This window comes from Copadichromis virginalis, linkage group LG6 (genome assembly GCF_057382275.1).
Source record: "Copadichromis virginalis isolate Kocher_CV1m ecotype Utaka linkage group LG6, C_Virginalis_male_GT1.1, whole genome shotgun sequence".
Lineage (NCBI taxonomy): Eukaryota > Metazoa > Chordata > Actinopteri > Cichliformes > Cichlidae > Copadichromis > Copadichromis virginalis.
This window is the reverse complement of record NC_140623.1, coordinates 38791259-38810735: the sequence shown is the minus strand read 5'-3', so window position 1 is coordinate 38810735 and position 19477 is coordinate 38791259. Positions and strand designations below refer to the sequence as shown.

At 40.3% G+C, this 19477-nt stretch overlaps 1 protein-coding gene across 6 annotated transcripts in view; it reads left to right on the top strand.

Moving 5' to 3' along the window:
• Positions 1–3135: 3135 nt before the first annotated feature.
• The window catches only part of ctnnd1 (catenin (cadherin-associated protein), delta 1), a 31724-nt gene continuing 15382 nt past the window's right edge, over positions 3136–19477 (top strand). For 3 of the 6 annotated variants that reach the window (XM_085460321.1, XM_085460325.1, XM_085460324.1), the window contains exons 1-9: positions 3136–3233; positions 12042–12189; positions 15199–15273; positions 15365–15490; positions 15714–16003; positions 16116–16206; positions 16488–16678; positions 16756–17008; positions 17761–17832. In XM_085460321.1, the coding sequence (XP_085316447.1) occupies positions 12049–12189; positions 15199–15273; positions 15365–15490; positions 15714–16003; positions 16116–16206; positions 16488–16678; positions 16756–17008; positions 17761–17832 (1239 nt within the window). In that variant the 5' untranslated portion in view covers positions 3136–3233; positions 12042–12048. Of the gene's footprint in view, positions 3234–3258; positions 3484–12041; positions 12190–15198; positions 15274–15364; positions 15491–15713; positions 16004–16115; positions 16207–16487; positions 16679–16755; positions 17009–17760; positions 17833–19477 lie in introns of those variants that run through there. The other 3 variants (XM_085460323.1, XM_085460322.1, XM_085460326.1) reach the window with 3 other exon arrangements.

The window sequence follows — 19477 nt, the reverse complement described above, 5'->3', positions numbered from 1 at the left end:
GTCTTATTCCTTGTATCCGTCCCTAAAGCCCCTCACTGGTGCCACACTGTTTGTCACAGAAACTCTCAGAAATTTTCATCCAGATTGGTCCACTTGTCTAAGAGGAGGGGAACATATAAACATGTATAGACGCACTAGAATAATTATAGTATGATTTTTGTTATTATTAGTGAGCAGTGTATTTAAATGTTCATTGGTCACATTCATTAATCAACTGAAAGCCTTTTCAAGCAGAGACACACATTCAAATGTGAGAATTTGGTGTCTGCCTATAAACTTGTATTATTTATTGATCTAATGGAAACATGGACAACAAACCAGATGTTAATCCAACAAGTTTATTATCATGGAAATTTAGGAAATTCATTTAGGAAATGAAATTTAGAAAAATACGTGTGAACTATGCTTTGTTTGCCGTCGTTTTCTTTAACCCGTTCTTTTAAAGACTAAGCTTTGGGATGTGAGGAGAACATGTGCTCCAGATTCCAGACTATGTTTCATCACATGTTTTTGGAATGTAATTCTGAAAAAGTTTTCCTCGGGTGACAGGTCTCCTGCTCTGACACTGGGACCCACTCATATGCCAGTTCAGCACAGGAGCAGCACAGACACACAACCTCTTATTCCACTCTCACATTCACACCGCGGGTGAAAAATCGCCAGTGAACCCTGAAGGATGACGTTGGACTGTGGGAGGAAACCGGAACAGGGCAGGTGGCGCTCCAAGGATTTATTTTTGAGTTATTTTGATGTGGTACTGCCACCTAGTGGACGAAAGGAAGAAATGAAAGAACAAATATAGAAATGATTGTATAAAGTTGAAAAATTAAACGAAAATTCTGCTACTAAAGTTTCATAAGTTTCATAAGATCATATTTACTGCTTTAGCCAAGCAGTGAAGCCCAGTCTGGAAATGACTGTTTTCACTGCTCTGCTTGCAAACAACTCAGTCTAACTTTTACTCCTGTATTCCTGTTTTTGCCCAGGTTTTTTTTATTGTGCATGACAGGTTGTGTGATTGCAGATTAAATTTAAATTCCGACATGATATCTGACACAAAGGAACACCGAACCCTGTAGAACAAGAAAGTCAAACTCATTTTATATCACGGGACTCATGGAGCCCACTTTGATCCTGAGTGGGCCGGACCAGCGCAACTCTGCTTTCTTAACTACGCATTTAATTCCTGAGATATCTAAATATAAGTAACAGAAGAGCAGTAAGTCAGACTTTCTACAGAATAAGAAATTTGTCACCATGACTGTTTGGGCTTAAACTGTAAGAAATAAATGTGTAAAATTACAGTAAATATTCAGTAAATATTCAATAGACTGTCCTGTAATTATAAAACTGAACTCACAGAAAAAGTCCTTTTTTGTAGAAAATTTATAAAAAACAAATAAGCAAATTTCTATAATCAATAGTGAAAAATCAGGAACTTTTCAGTTATTTAGTTACGGTAGTGTAGTGTGAATGCCCCTGTAGGGAGGTCTTCATTCGCTCAAAAAACTGGAAAACCTATAACCATTGTTCCATATGGCCAGTTTCACTGTTTCACTATATTTTCAGTACTGATAAAGGGATGCTGGGATGCTGCAAAGGAAAAAACACAAGTATTAAACAAAAAGTATTAAACTATTCCACTTCGTAAATCTGAAAACGGTCTTACAGCTGACCTGTGTGGGCAGAAGAACACAGAATATCATTTACCATTAGATCCCGAATAATCAGCGGATCGAATTTACATACTGTCACTAACTCTGGACATTTTTGAATGTTTGCCATTTATGCTTAATATTTATCAAAATCAGTATTACATACTGTAAGATTCAAACATTAAGACAGATTTGATCTTTTGTTGCATTAATTGTTGCATTTAGAAGGACATTTCAATATTGTACATTACAGATCTGAGAGAAGGAAAAAAACAAGCTGAAAATGATTTGTGGTGTTGCAGAAATGTATGACTGCACATGTTTTCATTATGAACTAATATCTATCATTTGACTAAAATCTTAAAAGCTGTAAATGAATTGGCTCACTTAAAAAAAAAAAGGGAGCTTGATTGCCGGCATGTGTTTTGCACTGTGGGTCCCCTGTGGTGCTCTGAACCAGAAAGACCCACAAATACTTATGTAATGAGGTCAAATGCAAACATAACTTAGAAATAAATAAATAAATTTAGTGAATTTAAAATACCTACGTCCTTTTCCCCCCATCACTTTACAGGCACTGTTTTCTTGCAAAGTAGGATGAGTATGATGATGTAGCAGCTTTACCTTTTCTAAAGGTTTATTTTGTTTTTTTTCAGGCCTGAAAAGTTGATGGGATACTGCCATCACCCTGCCAGCCAGATGGGTACCGTGGTCACCCAGCTTTGTGAACACAACAAGGCAATGTAGAGTTTTACGCTGATACCAGAGGTGCGTCAACTAAGAATCTCAGATGAGGTTGAATCTGTCAAGTTCAGAGGTAAAGCTTTCTGAATATTTTGTGAGCACAACAACTCAAGAAAGATCTGATCTAGGATTTCCAAATTAACACCATAAGTATTTCATAAAAGTCTCATAAAAGTGGAAACGTCAAGGCTGGAGGTGAAGGTTTCTGAAAATCTTGTGAATGCGTAAAAAAATCGCTAATTCCTAAGAAGTTAACGCAATCGTTTTGTTAAACCCCTTCAAGTATAAGGGAAATGTAATTAAAGGGGAAAAATTACAAAAATCTTCCAAATATTTAGGGACCTAAGAGTAAATAAAGTTCAGCACTATAACATTATGACCACATGAGGGCAACAGGAGATCTCCAAAAATGTCACCTGCAGTTTTGGAGGATAAAATATCATAGAATTTTATCCTCCAAAAATTTCCACAGATTGAAAGTTGACAGATTGATTGAAAGTTCACCTGCTGGAGCGAGTTCCCATGGAAATTCATTTTTTTGTTCCTTTATAATGGAAGAGAGCAAATTAAATGGAGACAAACAGAAGCTTTTTTATATTATTACATGAATAAAATAAATCATTAGTATTGATTTGGAGTCAGACATACTGTCAACAAATATTACTACACCGTTTTTTTGTGTCTATTACATGAAGCTATCCTGCTGTTGTCTGTTCTCCTCGATGCTGCTCTCTTTTTCTCGGGAGCTCGCCCCCACCTCTCCCCCCAGCAGAGGAGGAAGAGCTGAGACAAGTGAACAACAAGCCAAAGCCAGGCAGACAGGAGACTGTATAGGTGGGTGTTTTCCCCTTTTTTATGTTGAGTTCTCTCGCTCCGCGGCGCTCAGTTCGTGTGCTCTCTTTTAGGGCGTACCTTCGACAACGTAGAGGTGTTTTTTGTTGTTTCATCCCAACTCTTTCTGATATTTGGATCGTGTCAGCGCAGCAGCGGCGACAGCGGCAGAGGCTAAGCTAGGCTAGGCCTGAATCTCCCATCTCAAATACTTATGGACTTTGCAAAACAAACCTAACAGTCTCCAGGATCGGTAATGGTTTGCCTTATGGTGTTTATTTTATTTTATTTTGTTTTACCTTTTGCTCGATGCAAGTGTTTAGGATTTGTTGAAGGCAGGTTTTGTTTTTCTTAGTGAACTTGATTGTTGTAGACACCGCGCTAGCAGGCTAGTGAGGCGCAGTAGAAGCTAATTACGTTAGCACTGGCTTGATGAATAACTCTTGTAGAGTGAGGCTCGGGGAAAGTTTAAGAAAACTCATAACATGAAGGTTTGAACACATGAAGGTATAAACGTACTACGCACTCCGTAAACACGGGACTTTGTGGTTTGAATGGTTTGTGGTTTTGGTGAGCTGGAAGGTGTGCAGTGCTATTACATTACACGTCGAATCTTCTGTTTACGAAAACGGCGAGGTTTTAATGAACAGCTTCGTATTGCCGTTTTTCCCCGAGCTAGCTAGGGGGCTATCCAGAGCAGGTGAGAGAGAACAAGGAAGTGGCCAGGCACCTGGCTGACCGCATCGTAGCTTTTAGTGGAGTCAAAGTCCAATCTCGGCTTATCAATTTCCTATTATGTTACACCTGAAACGCCCATTCTCGGTGGACTCTTGGCGCTTCCAGGTGTTCCAGCGCCTACGGTGTGTGCTTGTGCTTTTAATTTCGTTCATTTTAGTCACTGTTTATTGTTTCTGCAGCTGTCTTTTGATGTGGTTTGCCAGGTAGAGGAGGAGAGAGACGGGATTTGTGGTGCTGGTTGTTGTGGTGGCGGATCAACGGCAGCCAAGGACAAAAGCAAGAACCTGTTGTGTAGGTCTGGACGGGGTGTGGTAAGGTGGCTGGCTGGAAAGGCAGGCGGGAAGGTGTGCTGGTTCCTTAGTTATTCTGCCCCTTGTGCAGACGCTTACAACATAGACGTCTTCTCAATTTACTGTTTTACAACTTATTTACAGAGGTAAAACAGTAAATTGCCAGAGGGAGCAGGTGTGTGTGTCCCTGTTTAGAGTGAGCTTTGAGCTTTCAGTTTGCTTCATGTGGCTTCGTTGTGATGTTAAGAAAAACATTAATATCACACAGACCAGCATAAGTTAGTGTTTTCAGAGTTGATCTAAAGTAACTGGATTGTTGATTTAGTTTGATACAGTCAGCTGATTGGACATGCCTGACATATTCCTGTTCATACCCTGCGGGCATATCTGTTTGAGTTTGTTGGGGCAGAGATGGAGGAGATTGTGGACAAGTTTGAACAAGTTGTTTGCTGTGATTTGCCTTCTCCGAAAGATTTAGAAATGAGGGACAGGAAAAAAGTAAAATCTGAAGTTGGGCACTTCTCTTGCTCCTAACCATGTTGTCTGTGGAGGCTGAAGTCTTGCTGCTCAGCCAGTTGTTTTAGCCAGGGCTATCATTTGTGAGTCTCTGTAATGACGGGCTTTCAGAGAAATACCATGGGTGTGTCCCTTTGACTGACACACACACACACACACACACAAGCTGGGGTTTTCTTATATTTGCTCCTCCTCCATGTCTCCCCACATGTCTCTCTTCCTCAGTCTATTTCCAGCAGTCACACCTGCAGTCTGTTTTTATTTAAACTTCAGCTGGGTGTGCATGGGAGATGTGTGATAATGGGTTAAATCAGAGTGTACAGGGTATGAAGCTGTGAAGCAAAACAGCCGTACAGCACCCTCCCTCTGTGCTGGTGGTTATTTTCTTGGAAAGGTTGAGTTTGGTTTGCACGTTTATGAACCTCATGACAGCAATTTAGAAGTGATTGCGTGCTTGTTTGCGGTTCACTTGTGGCAAATCTTTACCAATGGCTGAATATTGGATTTTAGTTTGTGTGACCATTTTTTAGTGAAGCAGTTAAGAGGGAATATTTTGCCCCATGCATGATTTCTGTGTTTTCTGGTAGTGATATTGATTAAAGCTAAAATTATGTGGGTGAATCTTGAGCAACCTTTACAGGTAGGTTCAGGGATGCACTGATTGGAAAATTGTGGTCCTAACGGTACAACTCTTTAACAGCATTTGGCTGACAGTTTTGTATCTTTGTAATCTTTCCCACCCCTGTTTTTGTGAGAGAAACAAAAATTCTCAATTGTTAACATTTGAACCTTTAGCCAATGTGAAGTAATGCGACACAACAGATAAATATCGGCCACTTGAGATGGGCAAATGTCTTTTCTGGATTCAAAAAGCTCGATATGTCGGGGTATCCAGAGGCTTAATTAAATCTAGCACTATCACAGAGCACACAGCAGAATATGAATTGATGACATTTAGTTGACTCACGATAAAATCTAATTTAATTTATAAATGTTTGTTGTTGAATTTAATTTCCATCCCATTTTGGATTCCACAGATTAATTAAACAAGACAAAAGAAGTTCTGTTTTGCCCTTCAGCACATCTCTCTCTTCTGCACTTTTGCCACTCCTCTGTGGCAGGTTTATTTCAGTTCAGTTATTTATTTATGTCGTTTTTTTTATTTTTTTATTCCAGTTCTAATTAAAGTTCAGGGATAGTCACTTAATTAAAAAGGAAAGTGCGTTCTTTTTTAAGTTTAATAAATCACTCTAAGGTCTCTGAGTAATTGTGTTAAATGCCAGTATCAATGAAAATTGCTGTACTTAGGACTTTTGCCATAATCGAGCAGCCTCAGTTTGTTCAGAGAGTGGCCTTTTGATTGATTGATTTGGTTTCTTTTCTAGTTACCAGCTCTATTTATTAATTTCAGGAAGGTTTAGTCAGCTTTGGTGAGATGGAAAGACGAGCTAACGCAGATGGAAATGATTCTGTTCTGTGACATAAACTAGAGCTAAAAGAAGTTTAAAGTATTTTTTTCCACGGGTTTCTTGTCTTTTCTGGAATTGGCATGCAGGCTGCACTAGTTGTAGAGTATGTTGTTGTTCAGTTAATTACTAATTAATTAACTGACCTCTACTGGCTTTGTATTAAACCAAGCAGGTAGAGGTCACTCCTCCATCTGTTTTATATGATATAAAGTTAATGTGTTGGACTCAAAGTGCGTTCTTGGAGTTGTTAGAAAATTTCTTGACTTTGACTTAATGAATAACAAATATGACAAAAATAAATATTGTATTTGTTGATACCACCTTATATTATAAGTAGAGGTAAGTGATATGTAGTTATTAAAGTAATGCTGCTTTTGAGACTAAGCAGTACAACAAAAATGTATTACAGTGACTAATGGCATCCTATCAGTATCAGGGTTTTTCCTGGTTCAAAATGAGTCTTTGAAGGGCAGCTACACATGCAACCGCAGTTGGTCTGCATGTAGTTAACACAAAGAGTCTGTTACCCGATTTAACAGACGTCTGTGCTTTTTCCTGTCATTTTTAGCCATTTGGTAAACAAAATATTATTTTATGCGTGATTAAATGAAACCCCACCTGCCAAAAAATTCAGTACTGAGTTTTTGTTTTTTTCTTTTGGGGCAAGGCCAATAACTCCCAAGAACTGGTGGTATCATATCTGTAGTCCTAGCTCCAGCTTCACGTCCACATATTTGAACTTATTTGCTCATTTTTAGACTCGAGCTGCAGTTAAATGGCCCTCCGCTCAAATGGGGCTGCACGTTTCCTTCTCACCAAGAATAGTACACTGGTATTGTGCAGATTGGGCAGCTGGCCTTGTGGTGGTCCCTGCAAAGTGTGTGGGGGTGTGTGTGAATGTGTGCTCTCCACAGCGTGCCCACGCTGTACACCACATGGTGGGCTGTGTATACGTGTGTGTGTGTGTGTGTGTGTGTGTGTGTGTGTGTGGAGAGGGGGTGGTACATGGTTTTACTTTGATGGGAAAGGTGGTAGTAGCTGGATGTGAGCCAAGGCTACACAAAAAAAGGAAAAACTAAACTAACACACACGGGCCAAATCTCTGAGTGACCATTCAAATGAGGCTGAGTCAGCAGAGCATTTGGCCAAGCCACAACAGCATTTTACCAAAGCTTCACCTCAGCTGTGTGTGCGCGCATAGACAGGGACAGGGTGTATTTCAGCCTGCCACAACCACCAGTGACTAACTCCCTCAAATAGCCGTGATAGCATATGATAATAAGGCAATTCTCCAGACTAACAAACTGTTAGCAAGTTTGCAGTGAGTAGTGGACACAAACTGTGTGCGCGCGTGTGTGAGTGTTGTGTGGTAGCTCTGGCTGAGTAGTAAGTGGTTTAGCAGTGTAATTCCAAGTCTATCCCATTAGCAGATACAATTTAGCGTTGCTGCTAATGGCCTTACAGTAGATTACAAAAGCATAATGGCCAGACTTTAAGTGGCAAAAGCCATTAAACTTTAAGAAGGAACTACTTCCTGCCACAAGAATGTTAGTGGTGTGGCTCTCATGGCTGTAGAGGCCGTGTGCATCTGAAAGTCCATTACACTGAAGCTCAATCTTCATCAGTGCTAACAAAAAGTGTAGATGTTTTTGACAAAGCCTCAAAGAACATCCTAAACCATGGCGTTATCTGGTTTTTGTGATGTTAGTTGATTTCCATTTTCTGTAATGCCGGGTTCAGATAATTGTCAGAGTTTAGGCAAGTACATAGTAATAATATATAATATGACGCTTTTTTGTGTCTGTAAGACATGACAGACTGCTCCCTGAAAATAAACATCAGGAAGGAGGATGTAGCAACCACAGTGGTGTGTTGTACCATTTTACAGTCCCACCGAGGGACAACAGCAACTTTCCGTTCGTTATGGTTCAGATCAAATTATGATCACATGATGAGGCCTTTAACCATCCATTCATTTATCCATTTTCTTTCACTTTCCTGGTTCAGGAGTGCTGGAGCCTATTGCTGCTGTCATAGGGTGAACAGCAGGACACACCCTGACCAGGTTGCCAGGCTGTCACAGGGCTAACACAGCTCTTGTTATTATTGCCTCTAGGGAAAAGTAAGATATGAGGCAAATTCAGATTCTAAAAGCTGATATATGAGGTGAACCACAGCTCATCTATAAAGTTCAGCGGAGTGGTGCAAAAAGATCCCTACACTAAAACTGTTGAGGCTTAGAGAAACAGAAATGGCTTTCTGACAAGGATGTTGTTACCCTCGAGACCATACAGCATTACCATCAATATTTTCCATGCCCGTTGGCTCGCCTAGTCTCCTGTTACCATTAGTGGTTGAATGTTGCTGCTTGGTTAGCACTAGAAATACCAGTTTGTTAAATTAATTATTTGCTTATTTTATCAATGTACGAAGTTCTAAGACGTTGCACACCTGTCTCTCTGTGATACAAAGTTGTAAAGAAGCAAGGTGGAAAGTAGAACTGAGGACAGAAGCTTGGTTGTGGGTTTCTAGAAATTTAGAAAATGGACACTTGTATTTAGGCTGAATGAGAGTAGACTGAGAAGAAAACAACTCGACTGGAGCATCGTTGATGCACGTTATGTTAACCTGCAAGGAAGGGTTCTGGTGCTAGCACTTTGTGTCACACACTGCACACACAATATCACATTAGTTTACAGTCTTACGCACAGGTTAAAGTATGATAATCAGAATGTTTGGAATGGGTCTTGACTATATGCACAATGCATGTATGGCAGATGTTTAATGTTGCTTAGTGTTGACTGTTCTCTTACTTTCAAACAAGTCGACTTGATTTCCTTTGTATTTCTAAGGTTTAAACATCTAAATTTATTTTGAGGAACATTGAACAGTTGGGATAAAAAACTGTGAAGTAAACTAATGTACCAGGTAAATGTATCAGGTACCTCTGGCAGAAACTCTGACACTAAAACATCTGTTAGTTTGTGAGCCCCGGACGCCCTGATTGGGTTGTAGAAAAAAAACAGTGCCTATGCTCCGTTTCCAAGATTTAAATGTTTGTCTGGGGGGGAAAACATTGTTGTCGAAGACAGATGAGAGCGCACAAAAGAAAGAATGAAGGGCTCCCTTTTTAGGACAGCTTCCAACAGCTGAGACAGGATATGACACGCTAAATCTTACTGTGGAATGTATGACAATGGCAGGACGTGTGTGTGTGTGCATGTGTTTTTTTTGTGCGGCTCATATGCGTTTGTTCAGAAATGTGTCTATTTACTTTTCCAGGGAACAAAATTAAACAGCATTAAATTTGCCTAAAGCAGCTGCGTATCTGTTTGAGTATTCAAGGATAAAAGCGGTGTCAGCCGGACTCACTTGCCACCTTTATTTAGTCTCTGACCCACATACACTCACACACTCGCCCTCACACAGATGTGAACACACACTTGTGCTGGTGTAAGTGTGCGCTCGGGCTTTTGACTGGAGTCTTTGTTTGCTCCAAGCGTCTTGTATATTTGGATGGAGAGCAGATTTGATCTACATGACTCAGTGAACTTTGAGGTACAAAACAGTTTTTGCTCTGGGTTGGAGAAGAGCCACACTCCTGTCATCTCGTTATTAGACAGACACTGCTGAAGCAATCATCTCCTAAATTCCTCATTCCTTCCTCACCAGTGTCCCTGCTGAGGGTCAGCGTCTCAGAAAAAGCACTTTGTCATTGTCCTAATTTGGGCTAGAAGGACCTTTCCTTTTTATCTTGCCTCTGTAATTTAGGCTTAGGTCATCTGTGGTTTTTCATGATGCATTTCCTTCATAAAATCCAAGTTTATGTTTAAAACCCCCCCAACAAGTTTTGTACTTACTTTCCTTTGCAGCTACAGCTTTTTTCTTTGCTAGCACTTTTCTCTGTTGCTCAGGATTTATTGCTTACATAAGTAAAAGTTTTATATAAATCTGTTGGTTATTTTGAATTGTATGAGCATGTTGCAGGTTTCATCTTTACTTTGTCAGACAATATTATTTATATTCAAGTAACTGGTAAACCCACCATGGTTGCAAAGTTAAAAGCACAGTAGGAGTAGCAGGAAGTTCTAGTTAAAAAGATTATTTACATTTAAAGTCTGAAAGCCATTCAAGCTTGTGTTTCTCTGAGATTCTTATAGTGTGACTATTAATCAGATTGTGGCAGAAATAGACTTTAACATTGGAACTTTTTTTTTTTTTTTTTTTTTAATGAAGCAGGATAGTGAATCAATAGCACTAAAGAAGCAAACATCTTAAACTGAGCTAGAGACTCGAGCAAGAACTAAAGGCAGTTTTTTATTAGGTAATTTGTGTATGGGAAGCATCCCTTTAGGACTTCCTTCAGGATGTCTTTGGTAAGAGTAGCAAATACCTGCATTGGAGTGGTTACTTCGGAGTGAGGGTTTTTATGCCTTTCCACTGTAAATGCACATGTAATGAGGGCAGATGCAATGAATGTGGAAAAAATTAGATGATTTTAAAATCACACTTACTGTTGTAAAAAGTGTTTTTCATGTCTCAATATATTGTCATGTCATCTCTCTTTCTTTCTTTTTTACGACTCACGCTTTAAATGAGACATATTTTAGCAAAGATGATGCTTTATTTTAGTTACAAGTAAGTGGAGAGGCGGGTGTGTTACACTTGGGCTTACAGTTTCAGCTTTTTAATAACCTTTTAGAGTATACATGCCCTTTGAGGGTTGCTATTTTAAATTGTTTGTTATGAAATCATTGTTTTACTGGTAAAGCTGCATGTGGGGCATTAACTAAAACGATTTGGAGCCCCCCTTGTTTAACACATCAGCAAACTGGCAAAGCATAGTTTGCTTTCCTATAGCAATATTAGCCCAGACTCCCTTTAGAGTAACTGTGTAATAGACACAAAGGTGGTCAGTCAGAATTGGAAAAGTGGCAGGGTCTTGTCCCACAATCCATACAATAATTTAACAGGTAAATTAATGAGGTTAAATACAGAGGACTTGTCTAGGTAATTTGCATGTATTCATCATTGTCATGGCAGTATTGAACAGTGCTTTCACACATGTTGACTTTTTCCCTCGTCAGGGATGCAGGACTTTCTGTCATCTCCTTGCTGTGGAGGTCACACCCTGAGAGTTTTAAACACCTCAGGCTTTTTAAATTTAGTTTAACTTGCTGGCATGACTCTTGTCTCATGATATCTCCTCTCTCTGCTCTCGCACTCATCTCCCTCTTCCTTTCTCACTTCATCTGCATTTTTGGAGTGAGGAAGTGCTAACAAGCTCCACACGCTGCAGCTGAAAACACGCTGTAATTCTCTCTCTCATCATGCATCGCGCTTATTATTTTTAACCCAGCACAGGAGTAGGTGGAGGGGAAAAAGGAAAAAAAAAAAAAAAAGGTGATGGGAGCTTTCATCCATGGCTGCTTTGCTGGTTCCACCTTGAGTTTGAATTGAATAATCTTTTTTTAATGAAATAAATATGCTTTCTTTTTACTGCTCATCCTTGCAGCATTTCTCACACATGCTCTAACCTAATCACGTTTTCTCGCTCCTGTTCCCTCGTTGATCTCGCCTCGCTTTGCCTCCCTGCGTCAGCTCCAGCTGCTTTTTAGCCTCTAAATATCAACTTCATTAGCACTTTCCAGGCACACTGTGCCAGCTCTTCTTTTTATATGTTTTGTACTTGGGTGATTCTGTCTGTTCTTTGTTAAATCCTGGTGTTGGTTGTATCTCATCTTGCTCTCTGGTGTTGACTCTGTCCTATCCTTTCCTGTCCTGTGCTCTGCTCTCAGCGTGTGAATGGAGCAGTGTGCGAGTACGGCCTCCCTGCTGGCCTCGGTGCGGGAGCAGGAGAGGCAGTTTGAGATGCTGAGCCGAGCTCTGGAGGAGGAGCGGAGGTCGTGTGCTGGCACCTTGCCCCGCCCCCTCCCCAACATGCAGGTAACACCAAACAAACCCCGCCCTACCACCACCATCCCTCACGCATTGTTTTCCATCGAAACACCCCTTGGATTCATCTGTAATCCGAGCGAGTTTCATCCTCACGGTCACCCCCATCCTCTCTGTGTGGACTGGGGTTAAACATACCTCCTCTCTGGGTTTAATCTAACTGGACTCTTGATAACTGCTTGAATTCTGCTTGAGTTTTCGAACTTAAGCTAAGTCAAGCGAAGACACCTTTCAGTAAAGTCTTCCGAGGGGGTATTTTACACCTGCTGTTTCTCCTCGCAGTTTTTACTCACACATTTCCTCCTATCATCCATCTGTCCTGTTCTCCATTTCCTCAGTAAACCACCCATTCCTCATTCAGCATAAGTCTAATCATCCTCATCATCATATCCTTCCATCCACCTTACAAACCCAATGTGTTTGCATGCAGAACAGTCTTATTTGATATTTTGTCTTTGTTTTTTTTCTTGATTTATTTTGGGTTGAATTACAATTAAAGTCTGAGAAGACAAACAAACAAAAACATCTTTATAAATCCACTATTTTTTTTAACAACTTGCGTAATCATTTTAAATATTGTTCATCCCAGTATTGGCCAAAGTAACTATGCCAGTGAGACTAATGCATTATTACATTTATCAGACATCTCAGGGGGAAGATAAAAGAAAAAAATAAATACAAATTATAAGTTGTTGCAATGTTTTACAAAATAACTGCAACTTGTTTCCAGAGTTGCCAGAGGCTTCTTCCTGTTAAAAGGGAGTTTTTCCTTCAAACTGTCGCCAAAGCATTTGCTCATAGGGGGCCAAGTGATTGTAGGGGTTTTCTCTGTATTACTCTAGGGCCTTTACCTTACAATATAAAGGCATCTCTCTGTTGTTCTGATTTATATTTAAAAAAAAAAAAAAAAAAAAAATAGAAAAACATCCATCCATCTTCTGCTTATCCGGGGGCAGGTCATGGGGGCAGCAGCCTAAGCAGCAAAGCCCGGACCAGATTTTTCTATTAGAAGCCCATTCTGGGCTTCTAATAGAAAGACATATAAATATAAAAATTGGATAGTGTGCTTATTTAGCCTTTAGAGAACAGTGGAAATTTGTAAGAGAGGGGATTTCCAGAGTAGCCTGTGGATATCAGTTATCAGTTAATGTTTGCAAATGCAAGCTAAACTGACAACAGCCTTTGCTTTCAAGATTGTGTTTTAGCTAGTCCATTAGCCTTTACGTGTCCAACTCCAGGCCTGAAGGGCCGGTGTCCCGCAGGTTTTAGAGGTGTCCTTGATTCAACACAGCTGATTTAAATGGCAAAATGACCTCAACGTGTCTTGAAGTTATTCAGAGGCCTGGTAATGAACTAGTCATTTGATTCTGGGTGATATCTAAAACCTGCAGTTTAGAGCATTTTTTCTGAATATTAAAATACTCTGCTGTCCCTCCAAAGAAGTTTTGGGTTCCACCAAAGGAAAATTACCAGGATGAGATTTTTCTTTAAACTATCTGAGGTCTACTTTACTCAAACTAAAAATAAATGGTCCAAAATAACAGGAAAATAATTTATTTTCTCACTTCAGGTAACTTTGACCTTTTTCCTTAAAAGTAGACGGGCTAATCATGCTTATACAGAAGCTTATTGTGATCCAGGAAAACCCCTGTTTACCTGCATGCACCCAGACTCTGCTCAAAAATAAAGAGAGCAGAACGCTTCCTGTACCAAAAAATATGTCTTACTTAGTATGCAGATGTGTTTTCTGTTTAAATGAATATTTCATTTTGTTATGCCAGAAACAAGACTTCACCTTTGCAGTAACAACCAGCAGATTTCATATGAGACCAATGCCCTGCCTGGGCCGCAGTCAGACTTTGAGTCAGAAATTCTCTGTAAAACTGTTGATTTCCGAGAATGATGCACTCACACACCTTGAGTCAGTTACCTGTTTCAGAGTGACTTCATGCTCTGAGTTTACCTCACAGATGCCTACGCTCACTCATTCTTTCGCTTTCTGATTGTACAGCCTTTAGCATGCCTGAAAGAGCAGGTGTGTCCATGCTCACACTTTTTGGCCCTGAGGAGGCCTTTGCAACATACCAATTAAACTTGGTCTCTTCCTTATTTTCCTTCTGTCTTTTGTCACTGTAGCATGTGTGGCATGCCTTCAGTGGGACGCTTCTCAGTCCCAGGCTAATAAAGAGCAGTGACAGCAGAAGAGAACTGTAGTCTGTTCTAGTTCTTATCGCTGCTCTGTGTTTCTATAGCCCAGAGGCTTTCAACATGCCTCTGCCACTTTCTCAAGGCAGCGCACTACAACCTCAGTCTTTACTGACAAGTTCCCACACGCTCGCCTCTGCTCGGTACTTTCTGATCTTCTCTCTGTCTGAGCCTTCATCACAAGGCTGTTTTGCTTATCTACGTGTTGCCTGTAAGAGCTTGGCTGCAGTTTTATTGCACCTCTAACCAGCACATTTTTCAGCATGGTGTTCACATCTTTTCTTGTGTAAATTTGAGACTACGGCTTTTCTATCAGTATGACGCATATTTCTAAATCAGAGTTGAGCAATTACCCTCCTGGTTGTGTCCTTGTAGTGACTACCTGCTGTAGTAACAGAGACAGGGCTCCATCTGTGGCTGGAATAGAAAGTACACCACACCCATTGCCACTCCTGGACAGGCAATGTAGATGGTGGTGACTTGCATGAGGAAGTCTGAGTTCTACAAGTCTAGCTTTCTTCACCTATTCTCTCTACCATCACCTACACACACACACACGGTATAAGTTAAAATGAAAGTTGGCGATGGTTGCGACTCTTTCGCTTTTGTTTGTTTATTCTTTTTTTAAAACTTGGAAGCATGTATATATGTATTGCACATTGCTCAATATATGTGGAAAACCTGCTCTGTCAGTACTGTTGTCCATATTTGCTCATGGCTACATACTCTTTCATTTAGTTTGTGTGTTGGGCCATGTCATGTGTACTTTTTTTTCTTCTTCCTCTATTTCTACAGAACGGCCGCATTCCTTGTGATGCAGACATAGAAAGGCTGACATTGAACGAGGGTTACATCAACGGGACACATCACGTAAGCACCTTTCAGATAGTGTTGATCCAAGGTTACTGAGTGTGTAACCTACATTTGTATCTTACTCTGAAATGTATCCAAATGTATGCAGTTCAGGATGGAGCCTGGTCAGGTGGTGCAGGAGACATTCACGGTGGAGGAACAACCCCAGCAGATGCCACCTATTGTGTCTGTGGAGACCAGTGAAGATGGGACAACGAAGCGTACAGAAACCACAGTAAGAGCTAGATGCTAATAGTAGTCACTTCTTGCGAAGGAGTTTCCAGCTGTAACACAAGGGGAAGAGTGGCATTCTGGCCAAACTGGTTCATTCTTGTTTTTGTTCTGGTTTATTGCAAGGTTTGCTTTGGATGCTATCTCTGTAAAGCAGAAAAGTTCATACTTGTAATTAGTCAGCGTTGATATCTCATCTCTTTACTGTCTTGTCATCCCCTTTTAAGGTAAAGAAAGTAGTAAAGACTACCACCACACGCACAGTCATCCCTTCTGTGTCAGACACACTGTCAATGGATGGTGGAGGCTCCGTGACAGGTGGATACACTACACCTGCGGACCGAGTCTACAGGCAGGGCCCTGGAGTTGCTGTGCCAATGGACTACCCCACTCAAACTGTGCCCCGAAACTACCACTACGGACCTCCAGTGGGACCTTATGACGACTACCGCGCTGGACCTCCATCTGAGGTCTATACAAGCCTCAACAGGGGAGCTCACATGGATGATCGCTACAGGTAACATGTTCAATGAAATTCCTGTTTATCTAGGCTTCAAGGCATGCAGATTGTTTTTAAACTTTTCCATGATAATGTTTTGTCTCATTGTCAACCTCCTCCTCCTTTCCAGACCGGTTCATCCAGATGGGTATAGGACTCTAGATCCCAACTACAGAGCCCCCAGCAGGAACCAGTTGGACCCCTATGCTGCTCAGCCACAGGTGTGTTAAGCAATCATTGCCCAATTTATTCTGGCACTTTTCTCTTGGCAGAATTTTACTTTGCGGGAATTTTACACACGACACATTTTTCTGGCGAGACAGCGAGAACATAAGAAGGAATTCAAACTGTCTCCAACACTTCCTTCCCACCAATTAATTGTACTGTTATCATAATGTGTATGTCTGAGTTTCCAAGCTCAGACACAAGCCACTGAAAATGTATTTTAGAGTGCAGCCATAGTTTCAGTTGTTTTTGGATCACAGTCTTTGTCTCTGTGTAGGTTGGGCCTATGGGAAGTGGTATGGAGCTTTCCTCCATTCCAAGGTTTGTTCCAGAGCCATACGGTCTGGAGGATGACCAACGCAGTATGGGCTTTGATGAGCCCGACTATGGCATGGCACCTCCAATGCATTACAGCACTGTGCCCCGCAACCCCCATGCTTACCCTCGTGCTCCGCCTCGCAGGACTGGGTAAGTTGTGTGATCTTTGATTTTCCATAATATATTTTAGTGTCAGCCTTTACAGATCTCTTCCTTTTTCCTCTCAGGAGCTATGAGGGCCTCTTGGATGGTGACATGAGCGGTGCAGGAGATTACTACTGGGGTGGTGGTGCGCCACTGGCTCAGGGTGAAAGAGGGAGCATGGCTTCATTGGACAGCACTCTAAGGAAAGGCTCTGGCCCCGGTGGCTGGCGTCAGCCAGAGTTGCCTGAGGTCATCGCCATGCTCAACTATAGGCTGGATCCCGTCAGGAGCAACGCAGCTGCTTATCTGCAGCATCTCACCTTTAAGAATGATAAGGTAAAGGATCCGAAAACAATGCAAGCTCTCTCTCTTTTTTTTTTTTTTCTTTTTTTTTTTTCACCGTTATAAAGTTTGTAAGGTTTTATATGTTTATATATTATTTTTTTCACTAGATTTAATGTTTAATTTTTCTCATTATAATGTCAGCTGGATATGTACAGGGCTGATTTTTAAGTAGTGGACTTTAAGTCATGTTGAAAGCACATCTTGTAAGCACATGATATCTTTTCAGCTGGTTTTCATCTTTTATAAAAGTGTCGTTTTTATTTCTATTTCTAACTAAAATGTTTTTTCCCTCACTTAATTTTAATTCGTGGTAGTTTGCACAGTGCAGGAATGATTGAGACGTGAATTAAAACAAATAGAACAGACCAGAGCTAAACTTTGAGCATGTCACTAAGCTTTATAAATATAAGCAACGGCAAAATCAGAGATAATAACTTGTAAAATAGCACGAGCTGACAGAGCCATTTTTGATTGTTTCAAGGGCTTAAGAAGTATTTTGTTTTGTATTTTGTGTGCATGCTTTTTCCCCTCAATGTTGATGGGAAATTCCCTCACAGATTAAAATACTTGAGGTTTTTATTGTCTTTTCAATGATTTTCAGTGTTTCTCACTTGTTACTCTGTATCCTTGTTTTGGGCCCTTGCTTGTCTATTCATTCTTGATTTAATAATTGTTTTGCATGGTTTCTATTTAATAATATAGCAAATGCCCATTCACACTGTATCCCTCCTTTTGATTTGCAGGTGAAGTCCGATGTGCGTCGTCTGAAAGGCATTCCAGCACTGGTTTCTATGCTCGACAACCCACACAGAGAGGTCAGTTTGTTGTTTTTCTCCAAGGCTTTCTGTTCGCTCTTTGCTGTTCTGGAAGGTTGTTATGATTGGGCTAAAAGCGAAGCTTAAGGGATGAAGTGTATTTTAAACTGTGAGGACAAGGTGAACTGTAGATTTACCTGTAATACCAAATGAATGTGAGCTATAAACAAGCTGCATGTATTGGACTTCAAATCCTGGAGGGCGACATTTGTTCTAAATCCGGTTTTGGCCGAAACATTCAGTGGTTTTTCTCTAGTTCCCTTTCATTTCGGTCTAGTTGTGGCAAAATTTTGCTGATGTTTGTAAGGGCACTACCAAGGAAACCACATCATGCATTCCAGTCCCGAGGCAAAGAAGCATCTTAATTTCACATTTCGTGCTCCGTGGCCAGTGACAGGTTTGAAGTCTGGTGTGTGTGTGCGCGATAACTTGCTGACTGAGGAAATGGGTCACACTGCAAATGCATCTTCTAAACATTTGAAAGTGGTTTTAAAGAGTCCATCCAATAAGTTTGTGTGTATGGAAAAACGAGTCCACATTAAGTATAATATAATGAAAAAATGGTCCAGGAATGCAGACTATTACAACTTTCAAAGCAACAGCGGAGAAAAAATTCTAGGACGTTTGTTAACTTAGTGGAAATAAAGTGGAAGTATTGCATTTTTCATTTTTATTTTTTTCTGTCATAAACACCAGCGTTCACCACCATTGATTATAAATCAGATACAAATGTTCTAATGTTGCAAACCATTGTGCAATTCTTCTTTTTCTGTAGGTTTTCACATTATTAGCCATACATTTATTATTATATAATACATACAAGTTTTAATACAGACAAAATGCACAAAACAAAGTAATAGTTGAGGTATAATGGCACTAATAAATACTATTATTGAAGTATTGTATATTCGTGGGCCATAATTACCATGTTGTAAATATCTGATATTCTAACCAAATATGTACTGTGATAAAGGTGGTTGCTCAAATTAAAGATGCCAAGTTTGAAATTTAGGCTACTTCTCTTGGACAAGCTAGCATCCCACAAGCTAGCTTGTGGTCATCCCCAATGATGATGCTTTCTTGTTGTCAGAAAGAATTGTAGCCACATTAAAGTGAAATTAAGAGGCTGTTTGCATTTCAACCACAATAGAAACACATTTAGAAATGGAAATATAACGCAGTTACAAATAGTCTTTATGCAGATAAACTGTTAGCTTAGTTTGCTACCATCTATTACTTTAGCAGCTTTAGACATACCTTATATTTTTTACTTAAGGCTAAATACATCAGCCACACCTTCTGTTGTTGTAATACCGGTGTTCTGAGAAACTGTCCTACTTTGGCAAATCGTCCTACCCGTATGATAATGTGATGGTGACTTCTGACTAACCCTAACCATAACAAATATTCACAATGGCTTTAAAAATGAAGTAAATTTGGGTTTTGTGTTGTCTGCATGCGCAGCGTATGCAGAAACAATGGGTAGTTGTTTCCTACCCGATCCTACCCTACTTTGTGAGGTAGGATGGATTCCCAGAACACCGGCAGCATGTATAGGTTTTTGGTTGTTTGTTTGTTTTTCCCTAACTCTGAAAAATATTAATATATAAGGATCCAGTAAAATTGAGCAACTGGATGAAAAAAA